We start from the raw sequence: 25,594 nt of genomic DNA, 5'->3' as shown, positions 1-25,594 counted from the left end.
TGAGCTCAGCCAAGCCACAGACTTCTGCCTCCACAGGCTCCGACAAGTGATTGTCGGGCAAAGTGTGGAATATGTTGTGTGCGAGGGGTTTGTGTGCCTGTAGTCATTTGTGTGTCTTTTTGATGGCACACTGTCAAAGGAAATCTTTTATTTCAGGTGCTCTCTGTTGGATTTTTTGTTTTATCAGCTTTGGAGGCAGTTAAAAGTTTACTCTGATCAACTTGAATGACTTGAAATCATTTGAGAATGTTGGCAATTTATCCCTGAAACACTGATGAATGACCAGGTTTTTATCAGACTTCAGTCACTGATCTAACAGTTCGTCTCTTTGACCATCTTCTAGTGACATGGATTCAAATGCAACAACACACTATCAAGGCTTAAGTAGGTGCTACATTCTCCCTTTACTCCTCAATTCATAATGACTTTTATGATAATGGATAATTGTTTCTTGGAGATAGAGTTGGTAATGTTTACATAACAAGGTCGATGACAGATGTGTGATTAAAATGTGAAAAAGAAAAAGTGTCATTGCGTGCAAACGGTGGGCATGACGACCTCATACCTGCATAAATTAAATCTGAACAAAAGAAATTGCATCAATGAAGATGATACAAAATAATATAAAGATGTATTTTTAGCTCTACAGACCTAGATTTATCTTCTGATTAAGTGCAATCCCTCCATGTATTGAAATAACATCTCCTAAAATTACCTCAATAAAGAAAAGAAAGATGTTTACTCCTTTGATGTTACCAAACCAAACCAAATCTTACTAAACCACTACACTGGTAGAAAGTAAGAAAGATTTCTTGTCACTGGTATTTTGACCTTATAAAAAGAAGAGAGGCCGTGGACGCTCCTCAAGCTCAGAAAATATGAATCACCAAGGATTTTAAAGAGGAATGTGTACTTGAATGTGGGAAGAGGCAAATTATATCTACAACATCTCAACTGAGCTTGAGTGAATGAATGAAATGAAATAAAACGATGGCATGGCGGTGGCAGAGACAGACTTAAAGAAAAGACACTGTGTGAGGTGGTCGTGGTGGCGGTGTGAATCCCAAATCGAGCTGTAATGAGAATGAGAATGTGGCTCCGTGCCAGAGGATTTGCCGGTAATTGGTTTAATGAATGCATTCTGTTGCCTCAGATTGAAAACATGCCCTGTACTCACTCCTCAAGGAGCCAAATGCATGCTGTCGTTTCCTTTTCCTGTCACCTTGTGTCACACGAAGGCGATATTTCCACTGCCTTCTCTTTGTCCTGTACTGCCTTGTGTGAAGGTCAAATTGAGGCAATAAAGCATTTTATTGTTATTTCTGTATAGTGACTATAGTGAGTCTTTTTTTCATAGTGTGTGGACTTATGTACCGTATGTATTACTGTTCCAGTTACACTAAGCACCTCAAAATTGTATACATCACAGTTGTCCTCTGTGTGTGTTTGTGTGCGTTCTTTGCAGATTGGCCTGTGGCACTCTGAAAACGGACTGTCCATGGAGAAAAAGCTTCCATCAATCAACGTGACGGACACGCTCTTCAACACCACGCTCACCATCACGACAATACTGGTAAGTGCTGTGCATCGGTGCTACCGCTGTATGCACGTGACCGCCGTGCATGCCATTTTACTTCTTGGCCAATCTACACGTGGCTGACATTCTGCGGCTGGCAGACAATTACCATATCAAAAACCCATTTGTACTCTCAGATCCAAACTCAGTCCCCTTGGGATCAGAGGATCTGATGCTGTGCGGGGTTTTTTTTTTTTTATGGTTTTTTTCTTCGCTCTGATTATTTTGATGAGACTACATCACAGTGCAACAGCAGGAGCTAATAATTCACCGTGTCAGCCATTCTCCGTCTCTTTTGTAAATATAGGTCCTTTGAGCTCGAGCGCTCACTATATACCCTCACGTACTAAACCCATCACAAGAAAGTTATTTTCTTAATCACCGTCACGTTAATGATCAATTATCTGTGAATTAAAAAGCCTATACGACGCAAAATGACGGTTTTCCTCAATGACAGCTTTGTTTGAACAGATGCCATGGTCTGTTGATGCAACGGAAAGCAAGTGAATTAGGTACCTGAAACACTGATAAATAAATACTAATCCTTTTAATAAGATTAAATTGGCAGTCTACCAAATGACCAGTGAAGCTTAAAACAACTCATCATGAAATTAGCCATTTGAAAGTGTTCACCTCAACTGAGACGTTTCATTAGAAGACAGTCAATTATCCAACTCACGGGTCAACTTTGTCTTTAATTCTTGTTTTAATTGAAAATGGGCAAAAAAAAAAAAAGATTCAGTGTTCTTGAAACTGCGACACAGCCGCGTTTGATGGAGCAGTAAAAGGCCTGACGTTATCGTCCCCTGGCTGCCTTACAATCTCTTTGTTTTGCATGTTCTTGTAGTCTCAACACATTAAATTGTAAATGCATCGGGGATAGCGCTGATGAGCACTCCCTACATATATACTCTCTCCTCAAAAGCATTTATATTTCACTCAGATGTCCATAACAAAGGGATTGGAGTAGTTGCGGAGAGAATAAATGAGAACTTTACAGACACTTAAGCTGATCGCTGCATGAAGTATAGACATGGTTATTGGATTGTTGATTGCAGGTGATACTGACCACTGCACTCTGCAGATACCTGCGCGTGCAAGTGTGCACTTTGGATGAGCGCGTGTCAAATGCTATACTTGTGCAAAATGCTGCATCACGGCTGTAGACAAGATAAAAAATGTACATAGTCGCATCAATATTTGCGATTTGACCGTTGTCATGCCAAGTTGTGAAACCATAACTGTAAACAGGATGATGCATGGATTTAAAATGTGGAAAACCGTTCACATCTTTCCCTCCACTGCACTGTTGTTGATCATCTGACACACACACACACACACGCGCGCACGCAGAACTGTCACTCGGCCAGCTCCTCCTGCTCCTTCTTCTTCCTATGATGAATAAGAAGATATAAGATATATAAGTGGCTTGTAAGCAGAGGCAATCGGCCCAGTGTGTGTTTTCTGAGCGGCAACCTGTGAGAATGAGAGAAAGGACATGTTGCCATGTTTTTGCCACTAAAAAACTCACTGGTCTCATTGAGACTGATTGGGTTTCACATGGAACGGTTCATTTCGCACGGGAGGAGATAGGCACAAGGGAGGATGGAGATGTGTGTGTGTGTGTGTGGGCTGGAGGGAGGTTAGTAATAAGACATTATTTTCACGACAGAAAGAGGGTGTGAAAGAAAGAATTGGCCGAGCGCAGAGATTTGATTTCACTTTACAGATACCGAGTCCCTGGACCAAACTTCCGAAGCCACCAAGGAGCAATTTTCAGTGCCTATCACAGCTCATTCATCATGGTGTGATTGCCGTGTCGGCAGATGAGCCACAGCTAAAAGCTTTCATAAGAACTCCTTACCTGTGGCACTAACCCGAGGGGCATTATGTGTTTGTGTGCCTGCACCAGCATTTACAGTATTTAGAGATACTCTCTCAGAAGCATCTGTGCATGTATATTCATATTTGTGCATATTTTTTTTTTGTGCACTCTTAACCCTTTAACAGCGAGCGTGTCACAGATGACACGTTGGCACAAAGTCGTGCACTTTGCATTACTGTAATTACGCGACGGTTTGTGCTATCGGAAAAATTCCAGTAGTTTCTGAAAAGGAGGAGAAAGTTGGAAAAACGGTTTTATACTGTTCAAATTTCAAATTTAACACGCAAAATCTGGTGTTCATGTACATCTAAATAAAACGTTTTTGTTTTTCTTCATTTTAAATTGCTAATACACTATTTTAACATGCAGTCAACTGAAAATAATAAATAACTGCCAGATATTGGCAAGTTCTTCTGGAAAAATGCAAAAGGTTTGAAAGCCAAGCACTTCTCTTATGAAGTCGCATACAGGCAGAGTCTGTATCTGTTTGTCATCGCAGCCTCAGTCACTCAGTGTTCTCTCCCCCCCCCCCCCCCCCGCACGTCTTATTTTAATCATGTGCGTTTTCCCTCTCTGCAAAATTACAGCAACCGCCACAAATAGCCTCCCTCTCCTCCTTTTAAACGCATGTAAAATACGTCCCAAGTATTTACTGAGATGCACACAAAGAGCCACCAGCCACCGCTCTGTGCACGTCAACACAGAGGCAAGGTCACGCAGGTGAACAGTCTCATCAACATTAATATTTCAAACACTAAAGTGGCAATAGACAGCCTCCGTGTCCTTCGGCTCTTGTTTGGTCTCTGTTGTAAAGATGCAGCAGTAATAAGACATCAGTAAGGACAGGGGTACGTTTCCTCACTGCAGGTGTGTGTGTGTGTAGATATTGATTGGTTTCTGTACTCTGCAGTGTTCGGGATGCAGAGTTCTTCTGTGCTGCCAATCGATTTCCTTTTCTTTCTTTCTTTTTTTTACCTTTCATAAAAACCACATTCTGCAAGAGAATAATAACATGGTTTAAGCAAGGTTTTATAGGGGATCAATAGAAACATAGATTTAGTCATTTTACTCTCACAATCACTCCGCACAATCATTGTTAACGTTGTAAAGTCTCAGCGAAAAGGTTTATTCCGCATCTTCCAGTTTTAACGTTTTGAAAATACATCTTCTACATTTATATTACTTTTAATGAGGCTAGAAGATGGATAATATGAAAATAGGGATTAAAGCATAAAGCCACCAATGTACAGCAAATAGCGTGGACCTCTCCACAACCACAAACACACACAGCTTATTTATGTCACACATTTGAGTAAAACATTGTAAAAAATCAAACTCTCCTCAGGGTCTATGTCAATAGACATGGTTATTGTGCCACTTGTAATAAACTGCCTTTGGTGTTAATGTGTCACTTGTTTAATTAGGCTCTTAAATTGGGATCATGCTCAGTTCTTGGAGAATTTGAAGTGTTATTCTGAAAGGAACTCAAATGCAAAGCTGAGTTGTACCTGTTTGGACATTTCTCTTTGTTGCCAGCGTTCTGCCCTGACTGTCAGGGAACTGCAGTGCCTCAATATTTAAATCCCAACTCAACACTCATTCTTCTTATTAATGTCTGAAATCTGCTTTAAGTCCCAACGGTAAGAGCCAATGCTCTGCCATTGTCGACTACCATGCTGTCGATCATTCGCTCAGGTCTCCTGCAGACTCCCCCTTTCTATCATTAAGTGCTCTCATATCCACTTACATACATAATGGGAACAATCCAACAGAGTAGATGCAGCGACAGTTTTCTGGCACACAGAGTCGGCAAATCTGACGCAAGTGCACAAAATACACAAGATACACAAGATCTGTCCCCATTTTTGTGCTTTGGTGTTCTCATTTTGTATTAGTATTCAAAAATCACGCCATATTTTTACATATTGTTAAAATGAACAGGACCAAGCGATTTTTCAAGCTCGTAGTTTTACAAACGGAGTCCTGTGAGATAATTGTATCTCACCTGGCAGTTTGCTGAGCTTTGGAGAGCACGTTTGAAGGATAACAAGCCGCTTGATGAAAGTGAGGAGGGTTCTGAAAGGACACAACGAACACTCTGAGGTTTTTTAAAACTTCACCGTGGTTTGAGGCTGATTTTGAACAACACCCACAATTACACCTGGGGCTCCAGCTCTCAGCACATGCACGCTTGTGCACTCGCTTGTGCACATGCAAGAGTTTGCTTCCTCCTCTGAAGTTATCAGTTCACAACCAGACTTCCTCTTTGTCTGGTAATGTAAGACGCCGCTTTAAAGGGCTGCATTTCTTTATAGCTTCAAACGTATAGCTTTATTGCGGTTTTGCTGTGGTGTGCAAAAAACGATGAACTTTTATTGTGATTTTTCTTTTTTTGTCCTTCCTCCGTGGAATATAGCACTTTCATACCTCTCAATGTTTCATACCTTGATAAGCATTATTTTTATATGAGTTTGTTCTCAACTTTACAGATGCTTCTAGGAGTAGTGGTTCTTTCACTGGTGTCCCAGTGTTATAGGATGAGTATGACTGCAGCAGAAACTCTTAACTTTTAGTAGAAGTGGTGTTTCCATTTCTGCAACACAGCACCAGTCCGCTTTATAGACAGTTTTGACCTGGACAATTTTATCGAACAACGCAAACCTCACGGAGGGAGAGAAATTGAAAGTGAGGGAAAATAACGAATGGAAAAAAAGTCAGAGGCGTTAAAGGAAAACACATTTTGCTTTGATAACAGTCAAGCTGTCCCTGTGTTATTGATTGCGACTGAGGCTTTACTGGTGTGATTGATGTTTGTCAGGCCCGATTTTATTAGTGTGTACCCAACAGGGTCAACACAATGTGATGGAGGTAAGGTGGACAGGATACAAAGGCAATATTTTTTAGTATCACTTCAACAGATTGAGCTTCTTAATGATGGGGGGCCATTTGTTATAAACACAGAATGCGTTTGCTGTTCTTCGCACACGTAAATCAAGACACTAGAAGTTGAATTATGATTTTTCTTTTAATTTGGGCCCGAGCACTCACACAGTGGTGTGAGGAGGAGGAAAAAAGAAATTCTCCCCAAAGATTGCACTTTACTACCCGTTGGTGAAAACAGGGCACGCAAATCATTTCATAAAACAAGGGAAATATGCAAATGTAGCGCAACATTGCTCAGTAGTGCCCCCAAAGGTGAAACCCGGTAGGACAAAGCCAAAAATAAGTTGCACCAAATTTCACGAAACTTGGTGAAAACACGTCACAGCCCAAGATGAAGATAAAGACAAGTATATCGCGACCATGGCCTCAACTCAACAGGATCATCAAAAATGAAATCAAAAGGTCTTGCCTTTTCAAATGGGCGTGGCCACAGCTGCCGTCCCAATTTTGGCCACCATGTCACCACAATACCAGGAAGTGGCTTGTGACTTTGCTGTGCATTGACCCGACTGCACAAAACTTCATACGTGAGATAAGAGACCCCAGACAGAAAACATGAACACTGAGTCAGGGGTATAGCGTCACCTGCTGGCAGGGCAGCGGCAGTGAGGGCCCACACAATATACTTAAAGTATCGTAGTTCATCTCGGCACCTTACTTGATTGTTTGGTTTTTTTTGCTTTGTATGTGTGATGAGCTCCTGCAGTGCATGTCACCGTTCTGTCCTGTCCCTCAGTTCAGTGTTCATTATGTAGCAAACCACTATAACAATGTTGCTGATATGGGAAAGACTGAAGATGTCTGACTACATTTGGGCTGACAAAAAGTTTGACTCAAAGGATGAAATTGTCTCTGAACGGTGAAATTAGCATTTATATTGTGCTTCATGCAAGCTGGAACATAAGTATGCAACGATGCCGCATTCGACTCGCGAGGTGACGAATGGATGTTTTAAAGGAGTTAATGAATAGCTGGATAGATTTGCCTGTACATGCAGTGTCGTCAGTAGCTGAAAAGCTTGACTGACTCTCTGAGCAAAGACACATTTGTTCTGTTCAAAGTACAAATATTCAACACGTAACAATTATCAGCAATAATTCTGAATCAAAACAATGAATCAAAAATATTTTAGCCAATTTTGTAGTCAGTCAGTCAGTCAATCTTGCCTCAAAACAGATCACAAATACTTAATCATTTCTTGGCCTCCTCGGCAGTTATTTTAACAAATGCCCCAAACCAAAAAATAGCTTAACAAGTGTCTAAGTGTTTACAAAGCCAAAAGAATTGACTTTATATCAAAAACAAAGAAGAACGTTGTCATTAGCATAGTGGGTCAACAAAACCTCAACACACAGGAGATGATTGTGCTTATTAAATGTCTGTTTCCACCAAATATTAACTCTGGACAAACCTTAGTGAGATAAGATGAGGACAAATTTGTATTTTACAAACATTGATGTCAGTTTGATAATTAGCTTTGGCAACACAGACAGTTCTTAGTAGAGTCAATTAACTTTTCCTTTTGTTTTCTTTTTCCACTCTATTAGGACCTGACAGTAAGAATACGATAAGAATAAAGATTAAAACCAAATACCGACAATCGTTTCACATGAAATTGTGCAGCTCATTTACGCTGACATGACTCTATGACTTGTAATATGGTCTCTTTATGTTTTTACAGTTCTGTGTGCAGGGTTACACACACACACACACACACACACACTTGGTTCTATTTTACATCAATGCAGCAAAAACAAAAACAAAAAGCATAGCTGACCAATCCAGTGTCACAGTGATCCAAATGCAGCTACAGGAGGAACCACACGGTTGCTATTGTCACCTGTTGTGCTCCCAGTTCTCACATAATATTTTCTAGTTTCAGGAAAGCTTTCACTTTTGTTGGTTTCTTTGAAAGACAGATCAATCAACAGTTTACAGCTACACAAACAAGTGTTCCTACTGCGGTGTTGACACAACAAAGCCGACTGCAATCCAAACACTTAGATTATTGCTTTTTGTTTAACTCAAAGAGACAGAACAGTGGTCTGTGATGTCTGCGATGACTTAAAATCTGCCTGCTGTTGCCATTTAGGCGACTGTGTATGTAAAAAAGTAGTGGAAGTTGTTGACAGTCTCGTGATTTAGTAAAGCAAGTGTAGTTTTTGCATAAGCAGACAAAGTTTTGTAAAAGAAAGACACTAAACATCTTTGTGTGACACTAAAGATAACTTTGTTTTTCCTTTTAATGTGCATATTTTCCTTAAGACAAAAAAGAAATAGAGAGTGCCAGCATGAGGAGTGTGTTAATCATTGTTATCTGATTTCGTGTTGCCAAAGTAAGTTACTTTCAGTCGGATTCATGAGCGGAGTGCAGGGATAGTGCATAGTGTTGTTTTATGATGTAGTGGAGTCTGAGCGCACCGGGCTGACAGTTGCATTATTTGAAAAATAGCACAATAAGGGTGTCTCCAAAATATATCACTGTGGGGCTCTTTAAATCTTACTGCAACATCAACTAAATGACCAAACAAGACATAAATAAACAGTCCAACAGAGAATTGGTTTTCTAAAAGACAGGTTGTAAATAGTTGTGTGTTTTGGGGTGTGTGAGCGTGCGTGTCACTTTTGTTTTTTATCTGCTTCTCGCTGGAAAGAACAGATTATCACATTCTGATTTTAGCACTCGAGCTGTGCTTCAGGTTGACAAATAATCAGTTTTCTCGCCTCACAACCTCACATGAACCTCCACCATTCTTCCTGACTAAAAGAGTGGCTCATGTTATGTTCATTAAACGAATTTGACGAAGTGTTGACCACAGTCATATAGGTTGAACATAGTCTTAAGATATCCTGACTTTTAGATGTTTTTATGTGGGTGAAGTTTCCTCAATCTTTCAAACTGCAGCCCAATGCCATATTTTTGTGACAAGTCAGTGTTTATGTCTTTCAATGTCAGGCCCAAGCTGAAATATTCTACGTGGTATTTTTCTACGTGGTATTTTTCACAGCACAGCAGTGCTTGAAGTGGGACTTTACAAAGTACCAGTACTTCAGTTTCACTATTTTCAGTCTGTTTAAGCAATCTGTCAAATTCATAATGGCCCGGAATCATAGTTTCTTGGAGTGCACTCATGTATATAGTATTATAGGTGCACATTCACCTGTTGTCGCAAGAGTTTTTATTTTTATTGTCAAACAAGAGCAATGTCTATCAGGCAGATGATCCGCTGTGGCGACCTCTAAGGCCAAAGGAAGAAGAAGAATATCAAATGTCCGCCTGGACTTTACTTTGCTTATTTTAACCATAAAAGGACCAGAGAATGTCCTGTAACTAAGTGCTTTTGCCCATTTTTCCAGAATAACTTCCAATATCTGGCAGTTTTTTGCTATTTACTGCATGTTAAAATACTGTAAAATGTTTTAACAATTTAAAATGAAGAAAAACAAAAAAGGTTTATTTCGACAATCACTGCAGTTGTACACGGATACATTTGAAATTTGAACATTATAAAACGTATTTAACATTTTTTGAGTCTCTCAATATTTCGCTGTCTCTCAATGTGCAAAAAAGGCCCAAAATTGGAAACTATGTACAGGTGTTCCTGACAAAGACGCCGATTCTCCGGCTTCCTGCAACGCTCAGGGGAAATTGGTAATTTCCCCTGAAATTACATGTTGGCTGTGACGTGCATCTTCTCAGCTTTCAGAAACCGTTGGAGGTTTTCTGATAGCACAAACTGTCGCTAAACTACGGTAATGCAAAGTGTGCCTGTGCAAACGTGTCGTCAGCTATACGACAACATAATAACAAGACACTAAATTAAAACTAAACTAAATGGACTGTGTTGTGCTCGAAGTTTAAATCATTGCTGGAAATAATCTAAATGTACAAGTTGACAAAAGGTGAAATGTGAGTCCAGTTTTGAGTTATTTTAATATGGACTAAATATTTAACCAAATACATGTCGTGAACATCATCTTCTGGTACATTTTATTGTGTAATGATTTAGTAATAACGGCAGACTAACACACCGCATGTGACGGATGGAGGAATACTGGCACTTACTTTTTCCCACTTTAACTCTCTGTGATTTTCATTAGTTCTAGACGGGACTCTTGTAATGCCCTTCATGTTGGTGTCACTCAGTCTCCTCTGAGCATGCGACCGCTCGCCTTTTAACAAACTCAACTGGACGGGAGCACATCACTCCAATACTTTATTCTCTTCACTGGTTGTTTTAGAGTTGATTTCAAACTTTTAATGTTTGTTCTTAAAGCCCTTCATGGCCTCGCCCGCCCCAGCCTATTTAACTGCCGTGAGAAACTGTTCTCACGGCAGAGAGTTGCGGTCGTCCAACCAGCTTATGCTTGATATGCCCAGGTCTAGATGTAAACAGTGGGGTGGAATAAGCTCCTCCCCCCCTGAGAATTACATTATTTCTGACCTGGGGCTTTTTAAATCCAAACTTAAAACATATTTATTCAGAATCTATTTTAATACCCAATAGTGTGGTGAGAGTTTTTAATCTTTTTTTATTCCTTTTATTCTTTTCATTCTTTTAGTTCACCTTTTTATTCTTGTGTGTTTTAAATTGGTACTTTCATGCTTTGATTTATGTTTCATGAATTTGCTTTTACCATTTTCACTGAGGTCAGGTTGTAGAAATAATGGTGCATAAAATCAGTGTGGTGACCCTTTAAAAATGCAGTTTAATATCAATTGTGTATGATTTGCCTCTCATCAGACTGCACCATATACTGACACCTGATCATGTCCTATCTGCAATGAGGTCCATGTGTTGTTTTTTTCCCCCCTCAGGAAAATCCGTATCTAATGCTGCGGCGGAACCACCAGGAAATGGAGGGAAATGACCGCTATGAAGGCTTCTGTGTGGACATGCTGAAAGAGCTGGCAGATATCCTCAAGTTCAAGTATCGTATCCATCTAGTTGGGGATGGACTGTACGGGGTCCCCGGGGCTAACGGAACATGGACCGGCATGGTTGGAGAGCTTATCTCAAGGGTATGTAAATATAAACAGTGAACATGCAGACACTAAATAGCCTGCAAACAAGCTCCATAACCATATTTAACACATCATGTATATTTGTAACCACAGCACTTCTGGGGGCACAGAAAAGGGTTCAATCAGCTCGCCGCCAGCAGCATTCCGTCATTTTAACACTTTTTCATTCAACAGTTGGCCTTTTCAGCTTAACCGCTGTATTTTCTAAAACAGTCACGGCTTGTTGGTGGCTTGTTCTCTGTCAGCTCCCTTTCCTCGAGCCTTGTGGGCTGACTTTCACAGACTTTCCTCCGGGAATCTGTCCGTGTTGTTGATGTTACATCTCAGAGTGAGATATTACATTCTTCCAGCTATGCTGTTTGTAGCCGTTAACATTTAGATGAGGTTATGTGAGGGGTGTCGAGCACAGGAGAGAGGAAAGAAAAATAGCGAAGCAGCCCTTGAAAAAAGTAAGTGGTTATGGAGAGGGGGAAAGGGAATCAACCTTATGGGATGCTGGTGGTGATGTATCTAAATTCTGTGAGTTAATGGAGGGCAAAGTCATTATACATGTAAAGCAAGGAGTATCTGCTCTTATCATTGTCACTGCCTGCCACCACTCTCGTCCCCCAGTAAGTTATCTCCGGAAGGCTGACCTTCAGAATTTCAGCAGTTTGAGCATTTGAGTTGTGAGGCCAGGGTGGGTGGACAAAAAAAAAAAGTCCGGGCGCGCTTGATAAGGTATTAGTCATGGGACAGGGGATGTCTGGAGGGATGACACAAAGGCTTCAGGTTATTTCGTTAAAGGCTTAGAGAGGAATTGAGGAAGGTGGCCGGGTTAAAAAAAATATGGATATGAAATAAAGCATATTTCTCCCAACAGATATCTGTGTCCCTGTAAGTACTATTGAGAATGGAAAAGATGTATGAATGGATGGATTGAAGGATAGATAATGATAATAGCAATACCTTTTATTTATAGGCGCCTTTCAGGACACTCAAGGTCACCGTACAAAGTATAAATACAGTGCAAAATGCAAATGTCAAGTAAAATACAAGAAAGACAGAAGGAACGTAGAGAAACCAATAAGACAATGTTATGAGGGTCAAAGCCTGTGGACAGAAGATAGGCCAGCAGAGGACATTAAGCCTCAGTGTGGACTGTTTAGCCTTTTCATGGTTAAAGAGAGTGGACATTTGAAGTGTAATGTCCTTTTGAAGCATAGACAAACAGGACTGGGGCATTTAGATTAATCTCTTGATGGTTGCTTATTGAAAACATTACACAGCACATCATGACAAAACCGTGCGAAATCCTCTCTTGTATAAATCTGATGTCCCCTCTCTTTGTCTCTCCTCCCTTGACATAGAAACTGTGTGTTTGTGGATTTTGCGGTGCTGCAGCTTTGCTTCCCTTCTCTTTTCGCTCCCAATCCGCTTAGTTCTCCTGCAGCAGACAAAGAGCAATGCACTGCTCCTTTCACTCTTTGCTCCTTGGGAGATGAAAAACTTGTTGCAGTTGCACTTTGTATTATTGGACGGGAGCCATCCGGTCGTCAACTCTCACTGACCATTTCAATGTGTGTGCATGTGTGCGTGATTTATCAGCCTCTGTTTTGCCAAGTGATTTGTCATGATCCTGCTCCCTTGGCCAGTCACAGTGGATACCTTGAATTTCCTTGTGCCCCTCAGCACAAAGCACAGGTTTATGCTTACCTCAGATAGTGCTATTGCTCTTAAATCATTGGCTGTGCCATTAGCGTGTGTTACATCCTCACAGCGGCGTTCAGAATTATTTTGACTGTATGCATTTGTGTTTCAGAAAGCTGACCTGGCCGTTGCGGGACTCACCATCACAGCAGAGCGCGAAAAAGTCATTGACTTTTCCAAGCCTTTTATGACCCTTGGTATCAGTATCATGTACCGCGTCCACCTGGTGAGTTACCTCCTACCACCACCACAAAAACACAAACGCGCTCTCACCAGCCACAAACGTTGATGTTTTGTGTGTTCTCCAGCGTGTTCTTTCTGCATGGAGCTTGCATGCATGTTTTCCTCATGTGTGCATTTTCTCTGGCTTCTCCAGTTTCCTCCCACAGTCCAAAAGCATGCACATTTGGGGATTAGGCAAATTGGACACGAAATTGACCATATGTGTGAGTGTGAGAGTGAATGGTTGTTTGTCACTATGTGAACCTGTGATGGACTGGCGACCTGTCCAGTGTGTACCTTGCCATTTTTGCCCTATGTCAGCTGAGATGGCACCAGCGACCCCTGCGACACTCAAGTGGAGGATAAAGCGGTAGAAGATGGATGGATGGATGGATGGATGAATCGATGGATGGATGGATGAACCATTCTGGTTATTCTCCTTTGACCAAGTGATGATTGTGTGTAAAAATCCCAGTCGATCTGCACTTTCTGAAAATACCAATGCCATGTATAAAGTCAATTAAATCACTTCTCTTCCAAACTCTGATGCTCAGTTTGAACTTCAGCTGGTTGACTTGGCCATGTCTTAATAATGGTTTTGACACTAATACATATTTGCAGTGAGTGAACATGTAGACATACCACATTCCCATTCAATACCGATTCTTCTTTTTCGGCTTGTATTTGCTGAAATCCCTCTGGGGTTTTTTGCCTTTCATCCTCTCATTCACTCATCCTGTCTTGTGTTTTCATGGTTATACCCTCCATTTCCTGCTCTCCCCATCCCATCACTTAGGCCTTGTTTTCTTTTTTTTTTCTTCATTATCCTTCCTGTATCCTTCCCTTCTGTCCTTGCAGCCACAGCTTTTTAACAGTGTCCAGTTCTTTTCAATTGCCACTGCGTTTGTTCATTTCCTCCTTCTGTTGCTGTGCCCCTGCCCTTCCTGCCACAACCAGATGGCGTGATTTGTAGTGTGAACATCCTGATAAATGTAGCACTTTCACAGTTGCATTCCACTTGTCCTTCAATTGGGTTTGGTTGTTGTATTCATAAAAAAAAAAAGAAAAAAAGCCAACCATGCTTTGTAGACAGAAAGCCCAGGCAAGAAACAAAGAAATAACAGCAGTGCAGGTGGAAATGAGCCAGCGTCCGCTAAGTCAGTGGTCCATTAATCATCAGTTCTCCCCCAAAACCCAAAGTGACACAGCAGGGACCACTGTGGTTCTGGCCACAGTCCACACTTAGGTTTTGCACGAGTACAAGTTAGCATTAGTGTCCCTGAGGGACGTTTACTCACATTTCTTCTTGCTCTCATTTCTTTCTTTTCACCTTTCCATGGTTTGCGAACAACACTAATATGTGTTGCACTGAGGGACTCGCTTGAGTGGCAACAGTTGGGGGAAATCAGTCGATACTCGCAGCAGGTGCTGTGTCAAATGGGCCAGTGGGTAGCATATCACCTCTGAAGTACAAGACATGCAAACAGGGAGTCAGCAGGAGGAGGTGATCTGTCCCTCAGGGCTCACACACACACACACACACACACACACAGTCACATAGTTAAATGAACACAGATTTGATAGTACATTTAGTGTTAAGAGAAAAATGAAAGAGAAGAGCTGTTGAAATGATTGTTGTAGCATTGGTGCAGCGCTTTACTATTTCAAAATTGCTTGCAGATGCTCTGTAGTGTTAATGAAAGACAAGCAATAAAGTAGATTGTTTTAGATGTTAATAAAGTCTACATAGTAATAGCTCTTATGAAAATTATACAATTGTATACATCTTATATCATAAACAGTTATTATTGAGACTCAAATAAGGTAGCAGGGTTTAGTGAAGCCGCCCAGTGCTAAGCTTGTCTTGTGTGTAAAAAGGTTCCAACTGGTCTGTTTTATTTGCAATTATGTTTCAAGGACAGTGCACAGCCTATAATAAACCCCTGCTAGGTAATATAAAATGTTTGATATAAAATGAAACAAAAATAAAATCAAAAAACTTCCTGGTCCTGTCATGACTGAACATTGTTAGGAAAAGGCAAGAAGCCATTAGCTGTTCACGCACTAATGTACATTTAATAGAATATCTTGCCTTGAACATGACACTTTTCAGCTACATCAATCCTAATAGGTATATTCACAAAATGATCAAAGGCACAAAGCAAGACCACAGTGAATACTGAAAACTAATGGTACGTGCAAGTTTACTTTCAGTCCAAGTATATGGAGTTTTGGAACCGAGGAAGGTACATGATAAAAGGGAAGGCAGCACTTGGCCACGCAGAAGGGAATTGGGCCTGTACTGGAGGGTTGCTGTGTCGAATCCGCAAGGACAAGGGGTTCCCACGGAGCAAGTCAGTGCTCATTGTTCATCATCTGCTGTGGTGACCCCCAGAAGAGGGACAAGCTGACGGAAACGTGATAAGAGGGGAAATGAAAACAGGTGTCCAACATGTGTCTCTATGGTTCAGCTCCCCATTTTTTCATCTTGTCTTTAATGTTTCTTTGCCTTGTGGCATTTTTCTCAGATCAGAGCGGTCCCCTAGCATGGCTGTACAATTCACTATTTGAATTGCTTCAGTTCTAAACCACTGACTATTGATTTGATGCTCAGTGATCTCTTCAAGGAGGTTTTGTAGCTTGTAAATGAACATTTCTGTCTAATCAATAACAATGCAGAATGCAATAAAATAAAAACACCTGTTGAGAATTCATTATAATTATAGAAATTGATTATAATTGAATCTCCCTTTCTCCTCTTTTGTCATTTCAAAGCTATTGTCCATGCCTGTCTGACTCTCTGTCTGACTAAACTCTATTTCCTAAATTAACCAGTGCCTCAGAAATCAGGTTCTGCCTCATTAGGACCAGGTTTTGCTCTCCATGAGGATTAATGGCCCTGACAAGGTTAAGTGTTAATGCCAGAAAAGGTCCTCAAGAGGTAACTAATACAAGAGAACGAACACAAACACACATTTCATAGTGCTTAAAGCTCTGTCACGTTCTGAGCCGAACAGAAAGGACAACATTTTCCCAATAACAATGTTTTGGGGGAAAAGGCTAAATCCCGTATGTGTGTTGCAAATTGTTTTACTTCCTTTAAGCCAATTTCAGACCAAAGACAGTTAAACTAAGTTGAGCTAAATACGTGTTTTTCCTGTATTAGTTCCCCGGGGTGTCCATAACAGTGGCAAAAACCCTTTATTACAGAGGAGGCTGATTCCCTGGAGGATCACCATTGTGTTGTCGACTGATACCGCTGTATGACAAAAAATAAAAACATAGAAATTCATCTTAGAGCTTGCAGCTCGTCTGCAGAAGATAAGCTCTGCCTGCCTGGCTTCTCCGGCAGTCATGCCTCAGTCTTCAGTGTCTGATTAAGGATTTGTATTCATGAACTTCTTACAGTCATGTAGTATTGTAATTTATACAGCGTGCTTTCTCTTCTGGAAGAGAAAGTGGTTCAAGGCCACATCAGAATTGCACCCTCAAAGAAAAGAGCACACCTTTACCTCAGCAGCCAGTGCAATAATGTGTCGCTGCAGGCCTGAATAGAGCGGAAGAGTTATGAACTCAGACATAACTCAAAGCTACTGTCAACCTCCCTCCTTCTTTTTACATTCATCATTTGAAAGAAAAAAAAAAAAAAAATGCTGTCACACGATGCCAACGTTGCAAGTTGCAGTGTATGTGTGTGTCCCATGTACCATTTAAACAGTTGCTTTATTCTGATGAATTAGACGTAATGTGTTCATGTGTGTGTTTAAGAGGAAGAGAGAGTGGTGTTTCATTAGATCAAGTAGCTAATTAGGGTTGCGAGGACGCTGCGTTATACTCAGCAGCTGCCCCGAGGGTAGCGCTTGACATAAAGAGCTTTATTGACTCTCACTACACACGCCACCTCAAACGAGACATACTCAGAAACACATGCATATAGGCACACATCATTAGCATAATTATACACAGTACTCTCAAAACAGCCTCTGGTCTCATTGCACTATAGGTCCATGTTGACGTGACTACATCGCGCCAATTGTGCAGATTGTGCAGAACTGTACGTTCCTGCTGTAAATCTCTCCACATCCCAGAGGTGTGCAATTACATTCAGGTCTGGTAATCTAACGGTCATCTGACTGCTGAGGCCACGGAAGTTCACCAAACTCATTAAGCCAGTTTACGCCAGACAACCTTTGCTTTGTGACATGCTGTATTGTTCCAGTGGAAGATGGTAAAGTGTGACTATTAAGGGATGTGCACGGTCAGCAAGAGTTCATTTTGAGATATACTACAGTCATGGCATGATTACTGAGCCACTGAGGTCACATTTTCCCCCACTCTTTTGTTTTAATGTTAAAATGAGCTGTATCTGCACTGCTACCACATCATTGGTTGATTGGATAACTGCTTGGTCAACATCGCTTGGCGTGCACACACTTTTCCAAATGCAATACAAAAACACACACAAGCATGCTGTCGGCGCTGACATGGGAGAGGAGGAAAGTCGGCATAGAACATGAGCAAGGAACTGGTAGAAGGAGAAACGGTGGAGAGAAGATGGGCACATGTGAGCAGAGAAGTGAGCAGCAGAGAGTGAGAGTTGGAATGGCAGTGAGAAAGTCTCCTTCAGTGAGTTGGTATTCAGGCAGGCAGCCTCAGGGGGCGACAGCGTGATATGAATACCAAGAGGGAGGATGACTAGGTAAAATCCTTGACTGGATAACCTCACTAGCTCCTTCAGTCACCCTCCTGGTATGCAGGCAAATCCCCAGAGAGAAACATTGTGTGGAAGAGAATGAATGAATGAATGAAGAGAACAAGGACAGTTTAAGGTGTGTGCTCAACAGAGAAATTGTTATCCTCATACCATTGACGGCAGCGATTCCTCACTATTGTGTTTGTTTAGATGTATTCATAAAAACAGGTCATAAAGGATGTTTTACCCTCTGTTACGTCTGCGTATTCTCCTTTGATTTGCCTCACCCCCTCTTATCATCCTAACATGACGATAAACATTTATGAAATGATTCCCCTGGTGCTAATAAATAGAATCCAAACACAGAATTGAATGTTTATGTGTGTCCAACCTGTAGCTGTAGTCTACGCTCACATTAAGCGCTAGTTCTGTTTTGAAATGTGCTTTATTTCCACAGATTTATCTTTGATATCTAACTCATGCGCGGTGATATCTGTAAAAGTCCCTGCTACCAGTTTGTGACATCGTTTTGTCAGAGTTTTGAGAGCGGTCTGTCTCTTCTACGTCTATAGTATATCTCACATTCAGCAGGAACTATCAGTCTTTCCCTGGCTGCTGCTGCTGCTGCTGCTGCTTCTTTCCCCAGCCAGAAGTCAGCTACACCTGCTGCCTCTGTATTCAGCCCTGGTGTACCGGGTTGTCCGAGCACGTACTGTATCCGCTGTGCTGCAGATGACTGACAGCCGAGACAGGCGTCTGAAAAGCTTTGAAACAAACACACAGCGATGGAAAGTCGGGCCTTCCAAGTGTGCGTTTGCTGCTCATTGTGGGTCATTTGGTTGGACTGGGAGTCAGTTTGCTGAATACAGTACACAATATTTGTGTACATAAGTTATTTATAACTGTGCCCATGTCAATTATACAGAGCCCTCAATCACAGAGATAAATCTGTGTTAAGCCCCTGTGAAGGGCAAATGCACTGTTACATAATTACATCACACAAAACAGGACTCGGTCTATCAGTTCTGTGCTGCCTCCAGTGGCACAACTAATTCAAAACTGGCATTTAATGAGCTGGCACATCGCTACCTTTATCAAGCTGGTTTGACTACTGTTTGTCATGTTTACACATCCAGCCAACTACTGGCATTCGTTTAAATCCATATCTACAGGAATCATACAAGATTGGACCTCTTGGTATTTCTGAAAGTGAGAGACAGTTGGACTTTAAAATGACTAAATGGCTTTAAACACAATGATTTGATCTCATTGTTCCACCGCATGCAAGATGAAAAAAAATATTGATCAGCACAGCTTTAAAAACATTGCCTTGACAGATGCCATTAAAATCACCACATCCTGGGCTGTGTTATCACAAGTGGTACACAGAAGTTTCTGTTTACAAGAACGGCATTCTTTATTAAATGCTTTTGATTAACAACCCCCCCCCCCCCCCCCCCCCCCCCCGTCTCTTGTTGCCGTTTTTCCTCCGCCTGTATCACTGAACTACTGCACCTTCACTTCTCCACCATCTGTTAGGATGGGAGCACCAGGTCTCTGCAGCTCCCTTCATCTTAATAACAGCACCTTGGAGGGAGATTAAGATGTGGGCAAGTGGGGCGAGCAGTTAGCAAATTGCTGGTTCAGCATGCACCAAACTGGACCAGCAAACGGGAGCACTCATGTCAGCACGCACACTTCTGTAACCCGTGTACAGCCAGTGCCAACTCAAAGCAGCTTTGGCAGAGATTGTCACTTTGCATCAGTCCGCCACTGCTGAGAATACACTTGTGTGTTTCACCACTCACACGGCTCTATTTCCAGACAGCTATCATCAGCATCACTATCATCATAAGCATCACAATCTGAAGCTAGACAGATCAGACAGATTTGAATTGTCCCACAAAGTTTGCAGAATCTCATTGTCCTCTCTCGCCCCCTCCCCCCCCTCCCTCCTCACTCAGCCGGGCAAATTTGCAAGTGATGCATTCATGAATTTTCATGTACACAAGTCTAAATGAAGGTTCAGTTCTCATCACAAATTCCCACCAAAATAATTTCACCCTCTTGCTGCAAATTAGATTTTCGAGGGCTTCTAAAAATGTATTACAGTGTTTTGGCATGTGTGAAGTCCCCGATGAGTCCCTAATGGATTATTTTTGCATAAAAGTGATTTGGACTGGTTAAGGTGAGCTCAAATGTGCTTCTTGTTGACACAGAAATTAAATACAGGGACTTCTACATGATTCATTGCATCCATCTCATCACAACTCTTGGACAGTTGGTAGTTTGATTGCCTTCACCGTTTTAACTGTCCTCTCACGAGCGTCACAATTTCATCGTCATTTAACAGATGATGGCTACGCATCTGTGTGTCAGTGGCTTTTATTCATGTGCTCATGTGTGGTCAATCAGGCCATAGGCTGAATATGCATGCTGGGAACATGGGCTCGCAAAAACACACACACACCTAAATGGTTACACACAATCATTGTGTACTTGGCACTGGTTCACCAGTAATGGGTTTCACTTAGAGGACAATGGCGGTTGCTGCTGGATAATGAAACATTAGGAATTAGCCCCTATATTCCCACTGGTCTCTATGCGGCCAACCTTATTCCATGTCATTTTATCTCCTTGACTACTGGTTGCCAGCCCAAACCAATCCATAACAGCACACACCTGCTTAACCGCGGCTATGCTATGCAATTAATCTCTTCCCCTTTTTCCCCTCTGTGCTGGGACACTGTGCACTCCCAGTCACACAGGAAGTCAATAATGTATTATTATTTGACCTCTCCCTCTCTCTCTCTCTTGCAACTTAGTGCACGTGGTGACTGCTGTCTTTGTTAATTATTTTGATCTGTAATTGTTTTTTAGGATTGGTCTCAATACCCTACCAAATATAAGTTAATGTTAAGTCATACTAATACCAATTAATAGGGAGTAGCTGTCAATTAACTCAGTCATTTAACTTATTCTGAGTGAGAATTTGGGACGCACAAACTTTGGTTTGTGATGTGTCAGTGTACAGGGCTGTGCCACCCTGTTGAGAGTGTGTGGGACAGTGTTGATATGAATGTTTACATTTAAATAAGATCCATTTCATTGTACTGATATCAGTTCAGGACGCAAAAATCTCTTCTGCTCCCACTGAAATCCCTTTATTCACTGTCACCATTACATCCTTTCCATATCATACAGTTGGAGGTGAATGTTCCCACAAAGCAAACTGGGTCTGGGGCAAAATAATTTTTCTTTCCACATACATTTCACCTTAATTACTCTTGGCACCTGCTGAATGGCAATAATATGATTAAACAAAGAAATATGTGGCGATTAAGTATTTAATCTCTCACCTCCTTTTTTCGACAGAATCCTGGCCTGGGGGTCGCCTGGCCTGAGCTGAGGCGTTAATTCGCTTTACTCTGTGTATGTGTGTTTTGTGTTTTAGGGACGTAGACCAGGCTACTTCTCCTTCCTCGATCCCTTCTCCCCTGGAGTTTGGCTCTTCATGCTTCTGGCCTACTTGGCAGTCAGCTGTGTCCTCTTTCTAGTGGCCAGGTAAAGTTCTCACTGTGTACAGGTAACTGAGAGAAAGCACACAAATGGTTGGAAGTAAAAACACAACAGAGTATCTGTGGGGGACATGGCGTGAGAGACAGGTGTGTGTGTTTTCAAGCTTCTCCTGTCAGTTTATCTTTCACATCACAGTGACATGGATATTCCCTAAGTGGTCGCTCTCCAGCATCACACTGACACCTGGTGGACAAGCGGGGAACTGTCACAACTCCTAAATACACTACTGTGCTTGTACTTTGTTGATCGGTGTATTTTGTTAGTGGACAATGAAAAATCCAAATTAAAATGTCTAGACTGATTGCAGTCTTTGCAGTCAGGTGAGTATTCGTCTTAAATGGTTTCATTTCCTTTTGACAGGAGAAAATGACGAGTTGCAGCAGTCTAGCACACAACACAGTTGTCACATAACTTAACCTTCATGCCAAGACTTTTTAACATACCAATAACATATCCTTCAGCAGCACTCTTAAAGTAGGCAGCACATGGGGAATAAGAAACAGGTTGGTTCTCTCTCTAGAGAGTCAAGGTGACTTTGTGCTCAGTTGATTGTTGGAGTTGTTTTGCTCCTCGTCTCTCACTCACACTTCTTTTTTCCATCTCTCCGTCTCTGGAGTTTTGCTCTCATTAGAATACTTAATCTGGTTTTCAGTCCACCTCGATTATCGAACTGCACTGTCTCGTTCTCCCAGATTGACGCCGTATGAGTGGTACAACCCCCACCCCTGTCTTAAGGGTCGCTGTAACCTGCTGATCAACCAGTACTCCCTTGGCAACAGTTTCTGGTTCCCTGTTGGAGGCTTCATGCAGCAAGGGTCCACCATCGCGCCCAGAGCTCTGTCCACGCGCTGTGTGAGCGGAGTGTGGTGAGTTTTAGTTACAAAAATCCGTTTTTAGCTTTCAAATCCACACTGGTATGCGTCTATCATATTCTGTTCCATTCTTATGTTGTGCTTGTATGAATGCATTTTCATCTCACTTCACTTTAGACCTCAGGATTTAAAACATGATAGTAATGTTGTTTTTGCATGTGCATATTGTCCGTGTATGTCGGCCTTTGCAGGCAGAACTTCACCTCCTTTCATCAAACCTGAGCATTGTCATCTTTATCCATTACCACCCACTCCCACCCCACCCACTGAACATCTTGCAGTGTTCTCTGCTTTCAGGTGTGCTCTTTTTTTTCCTTAATCCTTTAACATTTTCGCCCAGAAGATCCATCTTTATCCGCCTGTCTTTCCATTTAAATGCTTTTAAAGGTGAGTACATATGTTCTTGTCCTCCACAGGTGGGCTTTCACATTAATCATCATCTCATCCTACACTGCAAACCTTGCTGCCTTCCTGACAGTCCAGAGGATGGAGGTGCCAATTGAGTCGGTTGACGACTTGGCAGATCAAACGGCGATAGAGTACGGCACCATGCATGGAGGATCCACCATGACCTTCTTCCAGGTCAGAGGCTGCACACATCATTGCATGTGATGCATTGTTAATACTCTTCATCTCAGTCTTATACACAGATTGACCCCAGTATTAGATCTCAGGGGCATACACTTATTGACCCCAGTACCCTCTGTGATCAATGGGCCATCGGTGATGTTATCCTCTAGAGCTCATTCCTGTCCTTCCTGTCTGCCTCCTCTGCCTCCTCTAACCACATGTTGTATCTGTTTCCTGTCTGTTTTCCTCCACAACCATTCAATCACCTCTCCTCAGAGAGATGAGGCTCCGTCCATTCTTTGTCATACTCTCAAGATTTGACCTCAGACTTAAGCAAAGACTAAAAACAACAATAGACAAAAACACAGTGTGTTGCATGAGAGAGAGAGAGACAGAGAATATATGAGATGGCAGAGGAATAAGACGTGTGTGTTTCGTCTTTGTTGGTGCTCTTATATCCACTGAACCTTGAATAACTAAATAATAAAGGACAAGCCAAGAGAAAGAAGAGAGCAGCTGGGCATGTTAAATGATGTTTCTGCTGTTGAGGCTTATGTTACTTACTACCAATAGAAAAAAGTGTGCTAAAGAAAAAAAAACACTTTTAACAGATGCATTACAGTCAGAGAATCAGAGAGCTGGAAATAATCTGTTAATAATTCTCAACCACCAAAGGTTTAAAACATGTGTTTGTGACAGACAGTCTTTTGTTTGCTCTGTTTGGTCTCTGACATCTGCAGAACTCCCGCTATCAGACCTATCAGCGCATGTGGAACTTCATGTACTCAAAGCAGCCCAGTGTGTTCGTGAAGAGCACAGAGGAGGGGATCGCCCGCGTCCTCAAGTCCAACTACGCCTTCTTGCTAGAAAGCACCATGAACGAGTATTATCGCCAGAGGAACTGCAACCTGACTCAGATTGGAGGACTGCTGGACACCAAGGGCTATGGCATCGGCATGCCGCCGGGTGAGTGAGAGACGTAGAAGGGAGAACTTCACGCTCCTCACAGATATCAGCAGCAGAGACTCATCGGTAGAGCAAGTCATCTTTCAACTCAAGTGGTTGTGGGTTACGTTCCTGGCTCTTGTCCTTGGGCAAGACAGCCCCACGTTGTTCCTGATGGCCGTGCCGGCAACTTGCGAATGGTTATGAAGAATGCACTGCACAGATGTGCTGTATGAAAGTGGGAGTGAATGGGAGTGAATGGGAGTGAATGGGAGTGAATGGCAGAACTGTAGTGTTAAGCAGCTTTGAGTGATCATCAAGACTAGAAAAGCGATATATAAACACAGACCGTTTACCATTAATAGTCGCTGTATAATTCATGTTGTAGGCATTAGTCGGAGGCGCCACCATAAATGTCACATTTCAAATTGAAAAGTAAAGCCTCAGCAGATCCAAAGCAGTAGCTGCTATCTCTGGAGAAAATGGTACAAGTGAGAAACTAAAATAGTAAGTAAATAGTAAGCCTTTTAGTTTTGTGTTTGAACTCTTATTGTTATTTTAATGTTATGTACTACAGAAAGCCAGAATAAAAATGTCAATAGTGTTTTGCAAATGGAAACAAGTCTTTTTTTTTTGACAGGAGATACAGCTCTGAGATATGAATGCAATTTATGTACGGATTTTTTTTTTTTTGCAGTGTGTGTCTGTGAGCTCTGCCCTTCTCTTCCCACCAGGGTCAGTGTACCGTGATGAGTTTGACCTGGCCATTCTCAAGCTGCAGGAGGACAATCGCTTGGAGATCCTCAAAAGAAAGTGGTGGGATGGTGGCAAGTGTCCAAAGGAGGAGGACCACCGAGCTAAAGGTTTGTTTCGGGGTTAACCATCTGGTTCTCATTTCAATTTCAGTACTTAATCTTTTTTTGTTCATGTCTTACCTCGTCTCTTGTCTCTCCAGGTCTGGGTATGGAGAATATCGGTGGCATCTTTGTGGTGCTGGTGTGCGGCCTGCTGGTGGCTATCTTCATGGCAGTGCTGGAGTTTGTCTGGATGTTAAGGCAAACACCAGGAAATGAGGTGAGCGAGGGCTATCTAACCTGCATCTGCTTTGTCTCCCTCTCCCCTTCCTCCTCAACCAGTTGCTTTGAGTTTCAAACGGTGCCAAGCTTTGACAGTAGGTGTAGGAGACGTCTGCGTCTTATTCCCCTGGATCCACCTGACGCCAAGCCTTCCTCTGGCAACTCTAATACATAATCAGCACAAAACCAAATATATATGCATCCTAATTACAGTACTGTGCAAAAGGGCTCCACCAGCTTTGCTGTTTTCATGTCTGTCAAACTCTGTGATTATTGGCATTTAGATTGAAATGATGTGAGTGAAAGATCGTCTTACATATGTATGAGTTTAACTCATACAACATGTCTATGTCATGCTCAAACATGTTTTGAACCTGGCATAATAGACCTTTTTCACATTTGAAATAGAAGTTGTAGGACAAACAACAGAAATTAGGAGAGCCAGGATTCAAGTGCAACACCGGTAGATTCCTGTATTTTCATAATGTGATTGAGAAGTAATTATACTGTATGGTGAT

The 25,594-nt window shown here is 41.8% G+C and overlaps 1 protein-coding gene across 2 annotated transcripts in view; it reads left to right on the top strand.

The window, feature by feature from the left end:
- The window catches only part of grik4 (glutamate receptor, ionotropic, kainate 4), a 184,762-nt gene that overhangs the window by 153,566 nt on the left and 5,602 nt on the right, over window positions 1–25,594 (top strand). For both annotated transcript variants that reach the window (XM_058634603.1, XM_058634602.1), the window contains exons 11-19: window positions 1,466–1,573; window positions 11,224–11,427; window positions 13,232–13,345; window positions 21,489–21,598; window positions 22,306–22,479; window positions 22,902–23,067; window positions 23,796–24,021; window positions 24,735–24,863; window positions 24,956–25,074. In XM_058634603.1, the coding sequence (XP_058490586.1) occupies window positions 1,466–1,573; window positions 11,224–11,427; window positions 13,232–13,345; window positions 21,489–21,598; window positions 22,306–22,479; window positions 22,902–23,067; window positions 23,796–24,021; window positions 24,735–24,863; window positions 24,956–25,074 (1,350 nt within the window). The remainder of the gene's footprint in view (window positions 1–1,465; window positions 1,574–11,223; window positions 11,428–13,231; window positions 13,346–21,488; window positions 21,599–22,305; window positions 22,480–22,901; window positions 23,068–23,795; window positions 24,022–24,734; window positions 24,864–24,955; window positions 25,075–25,594) is intronic.

Source organism: Solea solea, chromosome 7 (assembly GCF_958295425.1).
Source record: "Solea solea chromosome 7, fSolSol10.1, whole genome shotgun sequence".
NCBI classification, from domain to species: domain Eukaryota; kingdom Metazoa; phylum Chordata; class Actinopteri; order Pleuronectiformes; family Soleidae; genus Solea; species Solea solea.
The sequence above is the reverse complement of the archived record's forward strand: the minus strand, read 5'-3'. Positions and strand labels throughout refer to the sequence as shown.